Consider the following 18169-nt stretch of genomic DNA (forward strand, 5'->3'; position numbering starts at 1 on the left):
CTCAGGCTTCTCCAATGTTTCCGTTATTTATTCAAGTCACAGAAAGACAGATAGATACAGTCATCCTATCCTAGCTATGCCGATCTTCATGTTGCATTACAAGCTCTTGATTAGACTCCCTACCGAAGTCTATCAGGTACCTTCTTCCTACCTACGTTACACTAAACTACCTATGTACATAGCATACATTATATCAGCTTACATAAAAGAAGAACATGCTTAGAGAAATAATTGGGTTCCAGTCAGTATTGCGAGCTAGTGAGGAAGGAAGAAGCAGAAGTGCCTTCTCCATTGCTCGCTCCAGATTTAATACCGACTAGGAAAGAGTTAAATATGACATCATCTTCGCCACCCCCTATATCAGTCTATTGGTGGACCCACTCATGGTGTCATCATACCCGCCTACTCGATTAATAATCAATGAGGCACTTGACCCAGATGCAGGACCGTGGATGTTTAGTAAACATGGCCAATGTTTTCTGTTCCTGTGGTTGAGGTCAGAGTAGTCCAATGGCCTTCTTTAGGAACATGTTCTCAGTATCTGCGTGTATCTTCTGCTACACGCAGACCCTGAGATGCCTCTGCCTGCATCACCAAACCTTTATCTATTTTAAAGGCATACACTGCGGACAAGCCTTTTACATAAAACTCAGGCCAAGTAACTGAGGCAACGCTAACCCAGCAGCAGCAGACGTGATGGAACAGGAGCAGGCGCAGGAGGAGAAGGCCACGCTTTTTGAGACACAACAACCCAGGCCTTGCATGAGGTCAAAAAGCGTGCGGATATAGCAGCAATGCTTTTTGCCGCCATGCAGTCATAAATGTAATACAGATGAGAGGTTCAATAAACAGGGACCGGAAACGCTAAACCATCCCAGATGTTCATTGGTCATGTTACTTGGTTGGGGTCCTGGAGTGTTGCGTAGTCGTTTCCAATCCAGGATTGATTCATTTTAATTTGAGTCAGACGGTCTGCATTTTCTGTGGAGAGGCGGATACGCCGATCTGTGACGATGCCTCCGGCAGCACTGAAACAGCGTTCCGACATAACGCTGGCTGCTGGGCAAGCCAGCACCTCTATTGCGTACATTGCCAGTTCGTGCCAGGTGTCTAGCTTCATGCCCGGTTTCAGGTCCAGCGGTGCCAGCCACAAATCCGTCTGTTCCTTTATTCCCCTCCAAATTTCCTCCCCTGTGTGCTGCTTATCCCCAGGCAGATCAGCTTCAGCAACGCTTGCTGACGCATGCCAACAGCTGTGCTGCACTGCTTCCACGATCCTACTGCTGCTGGGTTAGCGTTTCCGGATGAGGTACAGCTTTGAGATGCGTTGGAGGAGAAGGAGTCAGAGAGGTAGGTGCTGCTGTTGTTATCCAGTGGGAGGGACGGCGGTGCAGCTGTTTGCGGCGTGGGCAACACCCGCACCGTAGCAGGTGAGGAATCGCTGCCAGGCTCCACAAGGTTCACGCAGTGTGCGGTAAGGGAGATGTATCGACCCTGGCCGAACGCACTCGTCCAGGTGTCAGTGGTGAGGTGAACCTTGCAGGCAACGGCATTCTTCAAGCTTCGGGTTATTTTGCTGACCACGTGCTCATGCAACTCAGGCACTGCAGAGCGCGCAAAGTGGTAGCGGCTGGGAACCACGTAACGTGGGATGGCCACTGACATCATGCCCTTGAAGCTGTTTGTCTCCACCACTCGATATGGCAGCATTTCGCAGGCCAGAAGCTTGGCTATGCTGGCTGTTACTGCCACGACCCGGGGGTCATTTGCTGGCAATTTCCTCTTGCGCTCAAACATCTCCGAGACAGACAACTGAACCGTAGGGCTGCACACCGAAGGGCTGTTGGTTGTTGTGTTTGATGAACACTGGGAGACCTCAAGAGCACTACTCCGGAAAGTGACAGTGTCAGCGTCGTCTGATGTTTGTGAATGTTGTGAACCACGCAATGGCTGGACTACTGCTGCTGCTGAGGCGGGTCTGGTGGTGAGTCTGGTGAACCCAAGGGAGGCAGTGTTGCTGGTGGTACCCTGTCCTGCCGCGTTTGCCCACAGAGTGGGATGTTTGGATAGCATGTGGCGGCTCATGCTGGTGGTGGAGAGGTTGTTAATACTTTTCCCCCTGCTCAGGCGGGTCTTGCACACCTTGCAAATCGCCATGGTAACATCCTCAGTGCAGTCTTCAAAGAAAGCCCAGACTTTGGAGCACCTGCCTTGCTGGCGATTTCTGTTTGCGCCTCTTTTGCCTCTCACTTGAACTTCTACGCTTGTGGTGCCTGAAATTGCGCGCCGCCTACCTTGTGGCACAAGGCGAACTCGTGCAGCAGTGGGTTCTTCAACAGACTCATCTGTGCTGCTGCTACGACGGCGATGTTCTCGTTCACAAACAAAATCTGAGTCTATGTCCACATTGTCCATACCCTCCTCTTCCATCTCCTCAAACTCGTCATATGTCATTGTGGGGGGGCGCCGCCATGGAGTAGAGCTCCTCAGAACAACCTCTGCGCAGCTCACTCCAACGTCGTCTGGTTATCTGGCAGTTGTGTGCGTGGTGTCGCTGCCGGTTGTGACAGCTTTGTGCCCACTGGCTCCTTGTAACTGGCTGAGGACTCGGACCTCGTGCGTGATGTGCTGGTGCTGCTTAACCCACTGCTGGACGCTTGAGAGGTCATCCAAGTAATTATCTGGTCCTGTTCTTTTGGATCTGTGAGGGTGGTTGTCCTGGAAAACATGGGCGGTATTGAGTGGGTTTTCTTGGGTGCTCCCCTGTGGCCTGTACGTGAACCGTCAGGGGAAACACCTCTTCCCTTGCCCCTCCCTCTTTCACCGGATTTCTTCCTCATTTCACTTATCCTTAAAGTACACGCTGACTGGCAGCAGTACAGTGGCAGTACAGAAATGCTATACAGTGGTGGGTGAGCGGTGTACCACTATTGCCAGCAGCGACACAGAGCACAATGCTATACAGTGGCGGGTGAGCGGTGTACTACTGTTCCCAGCAGACACAGAGTGGCAGTAAACACAATGCTATATAGTGTGGCTGAGCCGTGTACACAGAGTGGCAGTAAACACAATGCTATATAGTCTGCTATATAGTCACCCCGAACGGGGTGATGTTCTGCAGAACCCGAACAGTGGCGAACACTGTTCGCCCAACACTACTGGGAACGCAGATTTTAGTACATAAACACACGATACAACATGTTTTCCGGGGTCGGACTCTGAGGCACATACAGATGGTCCCGATCATCATCCTCATCATACAACTCTTCTCCTGAGTCTGACCCACCCACCACCTCTGCCACCCCAACATCCCCAGACACAGACCCCTCATCGTCCTCAACATTAAGTTGGGATGCTGGCCTGAGCCAGACCTCCTCCTCCACATCAGGCCCCATCATCTCCTCAATGGCAGCCCTCATTAATCGCTCTGGCGACGGACCGATGGACACAACGTTCTCCTCCGGGGAGGGCTGCTGCTGACCACTGGCTGCTGGGGTGGATGTTATAGCTTGCGTGGGGCGTTGGCTGTTGCTGTTGTTGGGAGTGCTGCTCACAGCGAAGGTCTCTGAGGAACTCATGGTGAGCTCATATAGTGGTTGGCGGTGAGTGGAGTATTACTGATCCCAGCAATATACACACTGACTGGCAGAGTACGCAATGCTATATAGTGTGGCTGAGCGGTGTACACAGAGTGGCAGTAAACACAATGCTATATAGTCTGGCTGAGCGGTGTACACAGAGTGGCAGTACACACAATGCTATATAGTCTGGCTGAGCGGTGTACACAGAGTGGCAGTACACACAATGCTATATAGTCTGGCTGAGCGGTGTACACAGAGTGGCAGTAAACAATGCTATATAGTGTGGCTGAGCCGTGTACACAGAGTGGCAGTAAACAATGCTATATAGTCTGGCTGAGCGGTGTACACAGAGTGGCAGTACACACAATGCTATATAGTCTGGCTGAGCGGTGTACACAGAGTGGCAGTACACACAATGCTATATAGTCTGGCTGAGCGGTGTACACAGAGTGGCAGTAAACAATGCTATATAGTGTGGCTGAGCCGTGTACACAGAGTGGCAGTAAACAATGCTATATAGTCTGGCTGAGCCGTGTACACAGAGTGGCAGTAAACAATGCTATATAGTGTGGCTGAGCGGTGTACACAGAGTGGCAGTAAACAATGCTATATAGTGTGGCTGAGCCGTGTACACAGAGTGGCAGTAAACAATGCTATATAGTCTGGCTGAGCGGTGTACACAGAGTGGCAGTAAACAATGCTATATAGTCTGGCTGAGCGGTGTACACAGAGTGGCAGTACACACAATGCTATATAGTCTGGCTGAGCGATGTACACAGAGTGGCAGAAAACAATGCTATATAGTGTGGCTGAGTCGTGTACACAGAGTAGCAGTAAACAATGCTATATAGTCTGGCTGAGCAGTGTACACAGAGTGGCAGTACACACAATGCTATATAGTCTGGCTGAGCCGTGTACACAGAGTGGCAGTACACACAATGCTATATAGTGTGGCTGAGCGGTGTACACAGAGTGGCAGTAAACAATGCTATATAGTGTGGCTGAGCGGTGTACACAGAGTGGCAGTAAACAATGCTATATAGTGTGGCTGAGCGGTGTACACAGAGTGGCAGTAAACAATGCTATATAGTCTGGCTGAGCGGTGTACACAGAGTGGCAGTACACACAATGCTATATAGTCTGGCTGAGCGGTGTACACAGAGTGGCAGTACACACAATGCTATATAGTCAGGCTGAGCGGTGTACACAAAGTGGCAGTAAACAATGCTATATAGTGTGGCTGAGCCGTGTACACAGAGTGGCAGTAAACAATGCTATATAGTCTGGCTGAGCAGTGTACACAGAGTGGCAGTACACACAATGCTATATAGTCTGGCTGAGCCGTGTACACAGAGTGGCAGTACACACAATGCTATATAGTGTGGCTGAGCGGTGTACACAGAGTGGCAGTAAACAATGCTATTGTGATGATCCGCTCAGCTGGCTGCACAGGCAGACAGCTGTTTGTCCATTCCTCTAGTCTGTGGGCTGCAGGTCTCTGGAACAGAGACATGTCTTTCCATTGCAAGTTTCTGGTCTGTTCTCTTGCTGGGGAATTTGCATACATTCGCTACTTTTTGCTAGCGCAGGGGATCCTTCTGTTCTGTCTCCTGGGATCTCGCTAGCTACTTTTTGCGAGTGCTGGGGATCCTTCTGTTCTTTCTTGTCTGTCGCGATTGCGCTGTCACCAGCGGCGGTTGATAGCGAATCGCTCTGTCTTGTTTGGATCACACTGGCCTCTAGCGGTAGCGGCTGTGGATCCTTCTGATCTAGTTCCTGGAGTGTAAGCTGGAGCAGCGGTTGCTACCAGCTACCTCATCTGATCTGTCTTGTTTAGATCGCACTAGCCGCTAGCGTTAGCGGCTGTGGATCTTTCTGATCTGTGTTCCTGCTTGGATCACCCTTGCTCTGGCGGAAGAGCGGTGGATCCTTTCTGCCTAGTTCCTGTTTTTCGTGTGTCTGTCTTGTCCGCTACGCTTGCTGCAGGCTCGGTGAGGTAACCGTTAAGCAAGCGCTCGCGTCCTCTGTTTCATGTTTGTCTGTTTATGGTTAGTTAGGCGTGTTTGTCTCTATTGTGCTTATCACGTGGAGATCGCGCATAACCGCGTGCACTGTTGCGAATGAGTGCGGTGTTCGCGGTTAGCTAGCGGTTGTTATTTTCCGTATCTCCTTATTGTATTTGCTGTGCCTTTGCTACCCTCGTATTCTATTCTGTTCTGCCTTGTCTCACGTCTGGCGATCGCACCTCTCGCGATCGCGTTCCTATTTCGTATCTGCTGTTGTGTGTGCGCGGTCGCGGGGTGGCGACTGGATTGGCGCACACACATACAACCTATCCCTTTGCTCAATCTCATTCGCAATCGCCTCTCTTGCGATTGCGTTCTGCGCTTCGTACAATTCCTGTCTGGCACTTGTGGAGGTACAGAGGATTGGTTCCTCTGCACTCCCCAGCGCCATCTGCCGACAGGAATTTCCCTCTACAGGTGCGTAGCACCTTTTGCTGGGTGCCTGCAAATATACGCTTGTGGAGGATTTCCGCCGTGTCAGCGCACGCGTTGTGCGCTGATCACGGAGAAAGTTCCACAATCGTGACAGCTATATAGTGTGGCTGAGCGGTGTACACAGAGTGGCAGTAAACAATGCTATATAGTCTGGCTGAGCGGTGTACACAGAGTGGCAGTAAACAATGCTATATAGTCTGGCTGAGCCGTGTACACAGAGTGGCAGTACACACAATGCCATATAGTCTGGCTGAGCGGTGTACACAGAGTGGCAGTAAACAATGCTATATAGTGTGGCTGAGCGAGGTACACAGTGGCAGTACACACAATGCTATATAGTCTGGCTGAGCGGTGTACACAGAGTGGCAGTAAACAATGCTATATATAGTGTGGCTGAGCGAGGTACACAGTGGCAGTAAACAATGCTATATATAGTGTGGCTGAGAGAGCGGTGTACTACTGTTTCCAGCAGTGACACACAATGACGGTGGGGGACCCTGGCTAGCGTGGCTGGAGAGCAAACTACCCTGCCTGCCTACCCAAAGCTAAACCCACAGAGAAATGGCGGAGCTATGACGTGGTTCGGGTATTTATTTACCCGAACCATGTGACCGTTCGGCCAATCAGAGCGCGTTCGGGTCCGAACCACGTGACCCGTTCGGCCAATCACAGCGCTAGCCGACCGTTCGGGGAACGTTCGGCCATGCGCTCTTAGTTCGGCCATGTGGCCGAACGGTTTGGCCGAGCACCATCAGGTGTTCGGCCGAACTCGAACATCACCCGAACAGGGTGATGTTCTGCAGAACCCGAACAGTGGCGAACACTGTTCGCCCAACACTAGTAGCAGCGCGGAGGGATGTGTAATTTGGGGTCCAGTGATTGCTGGATTCCCGAATAACCCTTACGCTCCCCGGGCAGTATAACATTACCTGCCGAAACCACCTGCCTCGACAAAAAATAGCATCAAAAGACACCATTTTTTTTTTACTTCTTTAAAAAGTAAAACAAAAATTAAAAAAACAGAATCTGGGCTTTAGCTCTGAGCCTTTATATAATGGCCTGTGAAAAACACACATATTATTATTTGTGGGGGAAATTTGCCTGCTCATCTGTCGCTGACATGCTCATACTTTCTGTTTTAGGAAATCAAAGCTGCTCTTCCTCTTATGCAGGAAACAAGTAATCTATAAAGTCAGTGATGACTGTGTAGTTAATTAGATACAGTGATGTGTCTGAATGACTTTCCCTGTTTGTGGTCACGTCTGTAACGCCCCAGCGAGCTGTTTCTCCTCCCGCCCCCATTATCAGTGAACCACGCAAGTCACTTCTCTTCCTTCCAGACGTACACAGGACCCTGCTGCTGCTCCACCACCAATAATGGACAGGTACGTGTCTGCTCCCATGTCAGTGTTCACAGTGGTGGAACCTGGACAAAGTACCACTGGTGGGCCCTCCCTACCACCACCGGCCAAAAAGAGAGTGCTGACGGGTTCCTTGCTCCTCCAGCTGATCCTTCTTTTATTTGCTGTACTGGCGCTGTGCGGGGCCACATCTCAAGTCTACTACCTATGGAAGGTGCAATCATCTTTGGTGGCCACCCAGGATATGGTAAGTGTCCGTACTTTGATGGGCAATAAATTATGTTAGTACCTTAGAGGAAGGGCCGCAGTGAAGATTTCTGTATCAGGCTTAAGGTTGGGGAGGAGGCCTTCAAATTTTAAATGGAAGAGGCAGGGCTGTGGAGTCGGTAATAAAATCATCCATCTCCGCCTCCGTCTCCGAGTTTATGAAACCTCTGACTCTGGGTACCCAAAATTGCTCTGACTCTTCTACTCAGACTCCTTGGCTAATACATACCAGGGCTGTGGAGTTGGTACAAAAATCATCCATCTCTGACTCCTCAGTTTATGAAACCACCGACTCCGACTCCAGGTACCCAAATATTGTTCCAACTCCGACTAACCGACTCTACAGCCCTGGGAAGAGGGGCTCCAGTATCTGACCTAAAATGTACTTTATATAGGTCCCCCAAAAAATGTTTTTTATGTCCCTGCTAGGAAGTATAGAGATGTAACCTTGAGACCACGAGGTCTCATGTTAACCCGACATGGGACAAATTAATTGATCAACATTGCGACAAAGTAAAGTCTGTGCAGTGTGGTGGTATACTTAAATCCTTTAAACAGAGTTTACTCTGGCTGGTTAAGTACCTCAGCGCACAATCATCAGTAGATAAGGCCGTAGGTAAAGGCTCATAGACACATCCAACATAATGTACAACCAACCGCACAACAGGCTGTTTACACAGCAAGTACGTACACACATGCAAACCAACTAAACAACCAACTCACTTAAATACTAACCGCGCAAGCTACCTGACAAACTGTACAACCTGTCTGCATTCAAAAACAACAACATTGTTCAAAAGACCTGCACACACACTCCAACCTGCGTGATAGTTGGGCAAATTGATTCACCGGTTGGTCCTGGCAAACAATCTGTTATCAGTTGGTCGTCTGGTTGTTTGCCAGACGTACACATGTCCCCAGACCAAGTTTAGAAGACAGTTGGGCAGATTGTTGAGACATGTGTATGAGCCCACTGAACAATCAGATTACGGTTATGGCCACCTAAGCAAAATATTTTTGAGGAATTTGAAATGGATGAACCACACAGGATCTTCTAATCTCAATCAGATTCCTACAAAAACATCAATCGTCCTGTTGATTTTGTTTAGTACCTTACTAATCCTGCAGGAGAAAATTTTGAAAAAATACTTTGTGGCTTTTTTTCCATTAGTTAATGATTCTCATTTCCTTGGAACAACATCATACTATTATTACCTAAAAATACAAGTTATATTTGCACACAGATTTGAGATAGACAGCCATGTTTCCATGTATCCATAAATTAGGTATCCATAAGTTAGGCATGCTTAATTTATGGATATATAACCATGGAATATCATTCCACATAGGGGCAATCCCAACTCTAAAAAAATGTATATTGGTCTTCAGTGGAAAAGCTGGCACTGGTGCTTTTTGCAGTAAGTACTTTGAGGTAAAGAAATAAAATGACCATGCATGAATCAACCCGATCTTTTAAATGACCAGGTGCACAATCTGCTGGGATTATTTAATGGGCGATACCAGGCATTGTGAATTTCAGGCGCCACGGAAACACTGTCGATAGTAGAATACCAGTAAATTTACAGATACTCTACTATTGAAAGTGTTAATTTTTGATAGTAAAACAGGGGCACTGCTAGCCCCAAGATCAGTGGCGCATGCCCCGGATCTATTCTGGGGTGCCCTGTATGTCCACAGGCAGAGCCAGCTGTGGTGCCTCAATGGTGGGCATGCTGCAAGCTGTGGTGTATCAATCGGGGGTATGCTGAGTGCTGTAGTGACTCAATGTGGGCATATCGGGTGCTGTGGTGCCATGCTGGGGGCACGCAGAGAGCTGTGGTTCTTTTATGGAGGCATGCTGGGGAGTTGTAGTGCCTCAATGGGAGGCCCATAGGGGAGGGTCCACTAGAAGGTGAGGGAATGCTGTGGGGTAACTGCCAGTTAACCAGCAGGTCAGCCCGCCCAGCAGAAAGCCATACCAGCCAGCACAGAGGCCAGGTAACTCTGCCTATTTATGTGAAACGCTGCATTTTTGTTTTTTTGTATTAATGGAGAGGGGGGCTTCATCCAACATTTTACTGGACAGGCCTACTTAGACCGCTGTTAATGTTATTTAAATTTGGCTCCACTCATGACTGCACCCACATCCTGGTGCTTGGCCACACCCATTTTCCAGGTAAGTGCCCCAGATCTCTTAGGAGCCTAGCAACGCTCCTGTAGTAAAATATTGGTAATTGTTACTGATATTTTAATATAGCTAAACCTAACCCTACTCTCCCCCGTCTGTCTCCCCTGTAGCCAGCAGAATTTACTCACCTCCCAAGCTCCAGCGATGAGCCGCTGTGGACCCCTTCGTACTGGCTGGCATCCCCGCTCCTACTGATGCTAAGTTCCGGGTCGCGGCTTAATGACGTCATCAAGCCGGGACCCGGCACTTACGTCAGAGCAAGCGGGGATGCCGGCCAGAGCAGAGCACCGATCGCCGGGGGAACGGCAGGAAGGTGAGTGGATCCTCTTCTTCCCCCCCACACCACCGCATCAGTAACAGGGATCACTACAATCCGCCGGTGATTGTAGTGATCGCGTGATCAGGAGCCATACGCGATGGCTCCTGAACATTGAGGGGAAATGTCAGCTGTCATATGACAGATTAATCTCCCCTCTTGGGTGCGCAAAATTGTGTTTGGCGAGGAAACGGCGGGTGGCGTAAATCCTACGCCGCATCAGCCTAGAGCAGCTGTAGGATTTATTTGCGTCGGTCCGCAAAAGGGTAACTCTCTTACATAACATTAACTTTGTAACTAGTTTCTACACTAACTCTGATGCCAATATTTGAAATAGGGGTGAGCTAGGGGGATGTTAAGGTGATCACCACATGGCCCTTGTGACCTCTAAATGCCCCTATCAGCTCAGCAAGGAACAACCAGAGGGGAAAAGAACAAGAGGGAGAAGTATATTGGGCACTAACAATAAAAATGAGGGTACGGGATATCAACCCTAATAGGCTTGTCTCACCCATAAAAAATCATGACATCAAAAAAGGCAAAGTATGGGGAGCACAAAGCTGGTGTAAAAATATATGCAATTTATTGAAAATACATTATGGTGATACAAAACCTATAGACAGACAAATCACAGACAAAAAATATACCCTCCCACAAAACCACTACTGGAAAAGCTAACTACTGGGAAAATGACATAGAACTGGAGTGCACTCCATTTAAGTCCATATGCATGCATGAATAGTATTAATTTCTTCAGGCCCAGAGTAGCTTATGTCCAGTACAACATGAATGTGGGTCACCGACTTATTGCACATCAACCCGTGTGTATGTGGAACTGAATACACGCCTCTACATATATAATGCGTACGCTTTCATTACAGACACTTGTGTAATGTGTCTAACCTCAACCCCTGTAAGTAGTAGCCAGATATGCACTCACGTAGCCTTCAAATGGCGGGCTGCCACTGGACTCCTTGGATTTGTTGTCCGAGATAAACTTCGACGGGTGTCCGGCATCTTACTGTGACTCACTGCATTGACGCGGCCTCAAGCCAAAGATAATGCGCCACACTGGCTGCAGTATAGGGGAAGAAGAGAAGCGGAGGCACGGGAAATGATCCGGGGACACACTTCCGGGAAGAACGGCGTATCACGTGACGCGTTTCGTCACGGCCCACGTGACTTCTTCAGACGTGAAGCTTTGTGCTCCCCATACTTTGCCTTTTTTGATATATTGGGCACTAGCCTGGTCTATATTTACATAGCCTTCCTTCACTCTCCCTTAGCCTGCAGCTTGTTATTTCCTCTGCTGGTGCAGGACCTGGGGCGGTCTGCACCTGCCGCACCCCCTAGTGACGCCACTGGACAGGATTAAAGATGTTCCCACCTTGTGATAATGATGGTGAAGTGGTGGAGGTGAGGAAAGTGGTGGAGGCTGTGGAGTGGTGAAAGCTGTGATGGTGGTGGAGGTGGTTTTGATGATAATGGTGAAGTGGTGGAAGTGGTGAAAATGGTGGAGGTGGAGATGATGATGGCATGGTGGAGATGATAGTGGAGTGGTTAAGGTGGTTGTGGTGGTGGAGATAATGATGGATTGGTGGAGATTGGTGGTGATAATGGTGCAGTGGTGGAGGTGGTTGTGATGATGATGGTGAAGTGGGGGAAGTGATAAAAAAGATGGAGTAGTGAAGGTGCAAATGATGGTGGCATGGTGGAGGTGGGAGTGGGGGTGGACTCGTAGAGGTGGTGATGGTGGTAGAGGTGTGTGTGATGATGATGGTGAAGTGGTGGAGAAGATGAAAATGGTTGAGATTGAGATGATGGTGGGGTGGTGGAGGTGGGGATGGTGGTGGAGGTGAAGGTGAAGAAGTGGTGGTGAAGGTGTTGAAGGTTATTATGTTATTATGATGGTGGAATAACCAATAGTAAAGCCAGACCAATAGATCTTCTATAATGGTGAATGAAGAGTAGGATGCTTTAATTTGGATTTGACATGGCTTAGTTTTTGTAGCTCTGCACTAACCAACCACTCATCATAGAGAGTGCAAGCAGCTTTTAGAATTTCCCCCTATAGCCCCCGACAGCACGCTACACTATATGGAGGCTCAAGGTCTCACTACCTCGGAAGTTCCCAGCTAAAGTCAGTCAAGGGGATTTCCTGTTTGTGGTATCAAAGTTAAACTAACATATACTAAATGGGGAAGCAAAAACACAAACAGCACCAGAATAAAATGAGGAAGATATCATTTGTTTTAAGTTTTAGATAAACAGGTGATATCATTATCTTATTGAAAATAATTTCCCTCAATAAAGAAAGTCAGTCACAAATGCAAACAATAAAAAATAAGGACAATTGTTTAATCAAGTGAAAATTGCACATCAATACCATCCGTACTTCCAGAGATACAGGCTGCTGAAGTCATACTAATCAGGCATGGGCTTAAATTCGGATTCGGGTGATCCGTGGGTGATAGTTACTATCCGGATTTCACCCAGTAATGCTGTGCGGGCTGGGCGGGGGGGTCAAGCTTACCTATCTGACGTCTTCTTCACTCGTCCCTCGGCGCCTCCCACAATGCACTCCATTCCGCCGTCATGTGACTACAAACACTTCCTCCTTCAACCCGGAAAGAGGAAGTGTTTGTAGTTACGTGACGGCGGATTGGAATGCACCATGGGAGGCGCCGAGGGACGAGCGAAGAAGACGTCACATAGGTAAGCTTGACCCCCTGCCCAGCCCGCACAGCATTACTGGGTGAAATCCAGATAGTAACTATCCGGATCACCCGAATCCGAATTTAAGCTCATGCCTGATACTAATTCCAGGTTTTCCTAGACTCCACCTTCTCAAGCTTTCCTGTTTTTTTCTTTTATTCTCTGACCAATAGTGATGGTCATGTCTAGGAGAACTCATGGAGAAGCATGTGATCAGCTTGGTCAGGTGATAGATAGATATGCAAGTCTCTTATTTGCTAGTCATGATCATGTGCTTAAGCAGGATGTGATCACAACAAACCAGAGCTTTGCAAATCATTCAGCTTATCAAACTGATCAAATGCTTCCCCATGAGTTCTCCTAGACACGACCATCACTACTGACCAATAAGGAAGCACATAAGCTAAACGCCCCTTTACCTTACATTAACGTTATGTACCCTTGTCTGACAGTCTTCACTAAAGCCTTGCGCACAATTAATGTTGCCCACAGAGATTGAGACTTAATCCTACATGCGACACTTTGGGCTGAGTTCTGGACAGTTGTATTAGTAGCCTACAGTAGCGACGCATTGTGTTGTGAAGGAAGCAGAGTGTTGATGAAGTGGGAGGTGCGGGGGAGGAGAACAGTGGCCTTGGCCTTCTAATAGACAAGAAGATCAACCACTTTGGATCTCTTGCCAAGACACGCAGAGCTGAGAGCCAACTAACATGTATATGTAGCCTAAGGAATCTGTTCCCTTAGTGGTAAACGTCATCAAGAACTTCCTGATCTTTTGGTACAGGGAGTGGCTTGTTGGCTCCATGCTTCCCCAGTTTTGAAACAGATTTTTTATTTAATTGACTTACTGTAGTGTAGCAACTGTTGCAGCCAGTGAAAATGCAACCACATCCATTGATATGTCATCACCCTGGCCCCACAAAAGTGCAGAAGCTGGAGCTACAGTATGGTGGCCCAGACTAAAAAATGAACTTGGTGAGGCCTGTACAAAAAACCCAACAAACTTATTAACCTGGCAATTCTGTTTGGACCTGACCTGATAATTTGCCAGAAAAGTTGATCACATTTACTTTCTTGTGTGTGAAAAAAAAGATCCCTTTAACGGGGTTTCCTGGTATGACTAAACTTTATAACAGAACTAGTAGAGGGGTTTTCCCCAATCTTGTAACCTGCTAACCTCATCATCACTTCATTATAAAGTATTCTATTAGCACCCTAAAGGTCCCTATTCAGTTATTAGAATACCCTCCCCATTAGTGCCTCCTTCTTTATCATCATGACCCCATTTAGTTCCCTCATTATTTTAACCAGTTCCTAACCACTGCATTGTATATCTACGCCCCTGCGGACTTCAGTTCAGCACCAGGGGCTTAGATACATGTATTGCACTGTTTACAATGATGCATGCCCCCCACGATGCCCCCGCAGCTCCTGCGACACCCTACCCACCCATCGCCTCCCTCCCGCGATAATCATGTCTAATGTGTTGTCATTCACAGCTCTCTTTACTACTTCCTGTTTAGGACACAGGGTAGTATGGGGGCATCTAGTGGCAAAAAGAAAAATACACCATTTTTTTTACGAAATTAAAGAATACCCAATTTTAACCCCATATGCATACATCAAAAAAGGGAGCCTGGAAAAAAGGATCCATCTGAAAATGGCGCCTGAGAATAATGGCGCATGGTGTTGCCGCTAATCCGTTTGCCGCTTATCGCTATTTAACGTTAAAGCCTTATTGTTATATAGCGTTAAAGCCTTATCGTTATTTAGCGTTAACACACAGAACCCTCTCTGTACCTATCCCTAACTCGTAAACCACCCTGGTGGTGCCTAACCACCCCCTGGTGGTGCCTAACCCTAAGACCCCCCCTGGTGGTGCCTAACCCTAAGACCCCCCTGGTGATGCCTAACCCTAAGACCCCCCTGGTGGTGCCTAACGCTAACACCCCCCCCCCCGGTTGGTGCATAACCCTAAGACCGCCCTCGTGGTGCCTAACCCTAACCACCCCCCTGGTGGTGCCTAACCCAAAGACCCCCCTGCTGGTGCCTAACCCTAACCACCCCCCTGGTGGTGCCTAATCCTAACCAACCTCCAGTGGTGCCTAACCCTAACCTTGACAGTGTTACATTAAATCCATTCACCGTTTTGCAGTTAACCACTTGAGGACCTAGGGCTTTCTACCCCTTAAGGACCGGCCACTTTTTTTCCATTCAGACCACTGCAGCTTTCACGGTTTATTGCTCGCTCATACAACCTACCACCTAAATGAATTTTGGCTCCTTTTCTTGTCACTAATAAAGCTTTCTTTTGGTGCTATTTGATTGCTCCTGCGATTTTTACTTTTTATTATATTCAGCAAAAAAGACATGAATTTTGGCAAAAAAATGATTTTTTTAACTTTCTGTGCTGACAGTTTTCAAATAAAGTAAAATTTCTGTATACATGCAGCGCGAAAAATGTGGACAAACATGTTTTTGATAAAAAAAAAACCATTCAGTGTATATTTATTGGTTTGGGTAAAAGTTATAGCGTTTACAAACTATGGTGCAAAAAGTGAATTTTCCCATTTTCAAGCATCTCTGACTTTTCTGACCCCCTGTCATGTTTCATGAGGGGCTAGAATTCCAGGATAGTATAAATACCCCCCAAATGACCCCATTTTGGAAAGAAGACATCCCAAAGTATTCACTGAGAGGCATAGTGAGTTCATAGAAGATATTATTTTTTGTCACAAGTAAGCGGAAAATGACACTTTGTGAGAAAAAAAAAAAAAAAAGTTTCCATTTCTTCTAACTTGCGACAAAAAAAAATGAAATCTGCCACGGACTCACCATGCCCCTCTCTGAATACCTTGAAGGGTCTACTTTCCAAAATGGGATCATTTGTGGGGTGTGTTTACTGCCCTGACATTTTGGGGGGTGCTAAATTGTAAGCACCCCTGTAAAGCCTAAAGGTGCTCATTGGACTTTGGACCCCTTAGCGCAGTTAGGCTGCAAAAAAGTGCCACACATGTGGTATTGCCGTACTCAGGAGAAGTAGTATAATGTGTTTTGGGGTGTATTTTTACACATACCCATGCTGGGTGGGAGAAATATCTCTGTAAATGACAATTTGTTAATTTTTTTTACACACAATTGTCCATTTACAGAGATATTTCTCCCACTCAGCATGGGTATGTGTAAAAATACACCACAAAACACATTATACTACTTCTCCTGAGTACGGCGATACCACATGTGTGGCCCTTTTTTGCACCCTAACTGCGCTAAAGGGCCCAAAGTCCAATGAGTACCTTTAGGATTTCACAGGTCATTTTGAGAAATTTCGTTTCAAGACTACTCCTCACGGTTTAGGGCCCCTAAAATGCCAGGGCAGTATAGGAACCCCACAAATGACCCCATTTTAGAAAGAAGACACCCCAAGGTATTCCGTTAGGAGTATGGCGAGTTCATAGAAGATTTTATTTTTTTGTCACAAGTTAGCGGAAAATGACACTTTGTGAAAAAACACAATTAAAATCAATTTCCGCTAACTTTTGACAAAAAATAAAATCTTCTATGAACTCACCATACTCCTAACGGAATACCTTGGGGTGTCTTCTTTCTAAAATGGGGTCATTTGTGGGGTTCCTATACTGCCCTGGCATTTTAGGGGCCCTAAACCGTGAGGAGTAGTCTTGAAACCAAATGTCGCAAAATGACCTGTGAAATCCTAAAGGTACTCATTGGACTTTGGGCCCTTTAGCGCAGTTAGGGTGCAAAAAAGTGCCACACATGTGGTATCGCCATACTCGGGAGAAGTAGTACAATGTGTTTTGGGGTGTATTTTTACACATACCCATGCTGGGTGGGAGAAATACCTCTGTAAATGGACAATTGTGTGTAAAAAAATCAAAAGATTGTCATTTACAGAGGTATTTCTCCCACCCAGCATGGGTATGTGTAAAAATACACCCCAAAACACATTGTACTACTTCTCCCGAGTACGGCGATACCACATGTGTGGCACTTTTTTGCACCCTAACTGCACTAAGGGGCCCAAAGTCCAATGAGTACCTTTAGGATTTCACAGGTCATTTTTGTTTCAAGACTACTCCTCACGGTTTAGGGCCCCTAAAATGCCAGGGCAGTATAGGAACCCCACTAATGACCCCATTTTAGAAAGAAGACACCCCAAGGTATTCCGTTAGGAGTATGGTGAGTTCATAGAAGTTTTTATTTTTTTGTCACAAGTTAGCGGAAATTGATTTTAATAGTTTTTTTTCCACAAAGTGTCATTTTCCGCTAACTTGTGACATAAAATAAAATCTTCTATGAACTCACCATACTCCGTACGGAATACCTTTGGGTGTCTTCTTTCTAGAATGGGGTCATTTGTGGGGTACCTATACTGCCCTGGCATTTTAGGGGCCCTAAACCGTGAGGAGTAGTCTTGAAACCAAATGTCGCAAAATGACCTGTGAAATCCTAAAGGTACTCATTGGACTTTGGGCCCCTTAGCGTACTTAGGGTGTAAAAAAGTGCCACACATGTGGTACCGCTGTACTCAGGAGAAGTAGTATAATGCGTTTTGGGGTGTATTTTTACACATACCCATGCTAAGTGGGAGAAATATCTCTGTAAATGACAATTGTTTGATTTTTTTACACACAATTGTCCATTTACATAGAAATTTCTCCCACCCAGCATGGGTATGTGTAAAAATACACCCCAAAACACATTATACTACTTTTCCTGAGTACGGCGGTACCACATGTGTGACACTTTTTTGCAGCCTAGGTGCGCTAAGGGGCCCAACGTCCTATTCACAGGTCATTTTGAAGCATTTGTTTTCTAGACTACTCCTCGCGGTTTAGGGCCCCTAAAATGCCAGGGCAGTATAGGAACCCCACAAGTGACCCCATTTTAGAAAGAAGACACCCCAAGGTATTCCGTTAGGTGTATGGCGAGTTCATAGAAGATTTTATTTTTTGTCACAAGTTAGTGAAAAATGACACTTTGTGAAAAAAAACCAATAAAAATTAATTTCCGCTAACTTTTGACAAAAAATAAAATCTTCTATGAACTCGTCATACACCTAACATAATACCTTGGGGTGTCTTTTTTTTCTAAAATGGGGTCACTTGTGGGGTTCCTATACCGCCCTGGCATTTTACAGGCCCAAAACCGTGAGTAGTCTGGAAACCAAATGTCTCAAAATGACTGTTCAGGGGTATAAGCATCTGCAAATTTTGATG

General features: G+C 46.9%; 1 protein-coding gene across 2 annotated transcripts in view; it reads left to right on the forward strand.

The window, feature by feature from the left end:
* The first annotated feature begins 7425 nt into the window (after positions 1–7425).
* The window catches only part of TNFSF14 (TNF superfamily member 14), a 33511-nt gene continuing 22767 nt past the window's right edge, over positions 7426–18169 (forward strand). For both annotated transcript variants that reach the window (XM_068272150.1, XM_068272149.1), the window contains exon 1: positions 7426–7690. In XM_068272150.1, coding sequence (XP_068128251.1) covers positions 7460–7690 — 231 coding nt within the window. In that variant the 5' untranslated portion in view covers positions 7426–7459. The remainder of the gene's footprint in view (positions 7691–18169) is intronic.

The sequence above is a fragment of the Hyperolius riggenbachi genome, chromosome 3, assembly GCF_040937935.1.
Source record: "Hyperolius riggenbachi isolate aHypRig1 chromosome 3, aHypRig1.pri, whole genome shotgun sequence".
NCBI lineage: Eukaryota > Metazoa > Chordata > Amphibia > Anura > Hyperoliidae > Hyperolius > Hyperolius riggenbachi.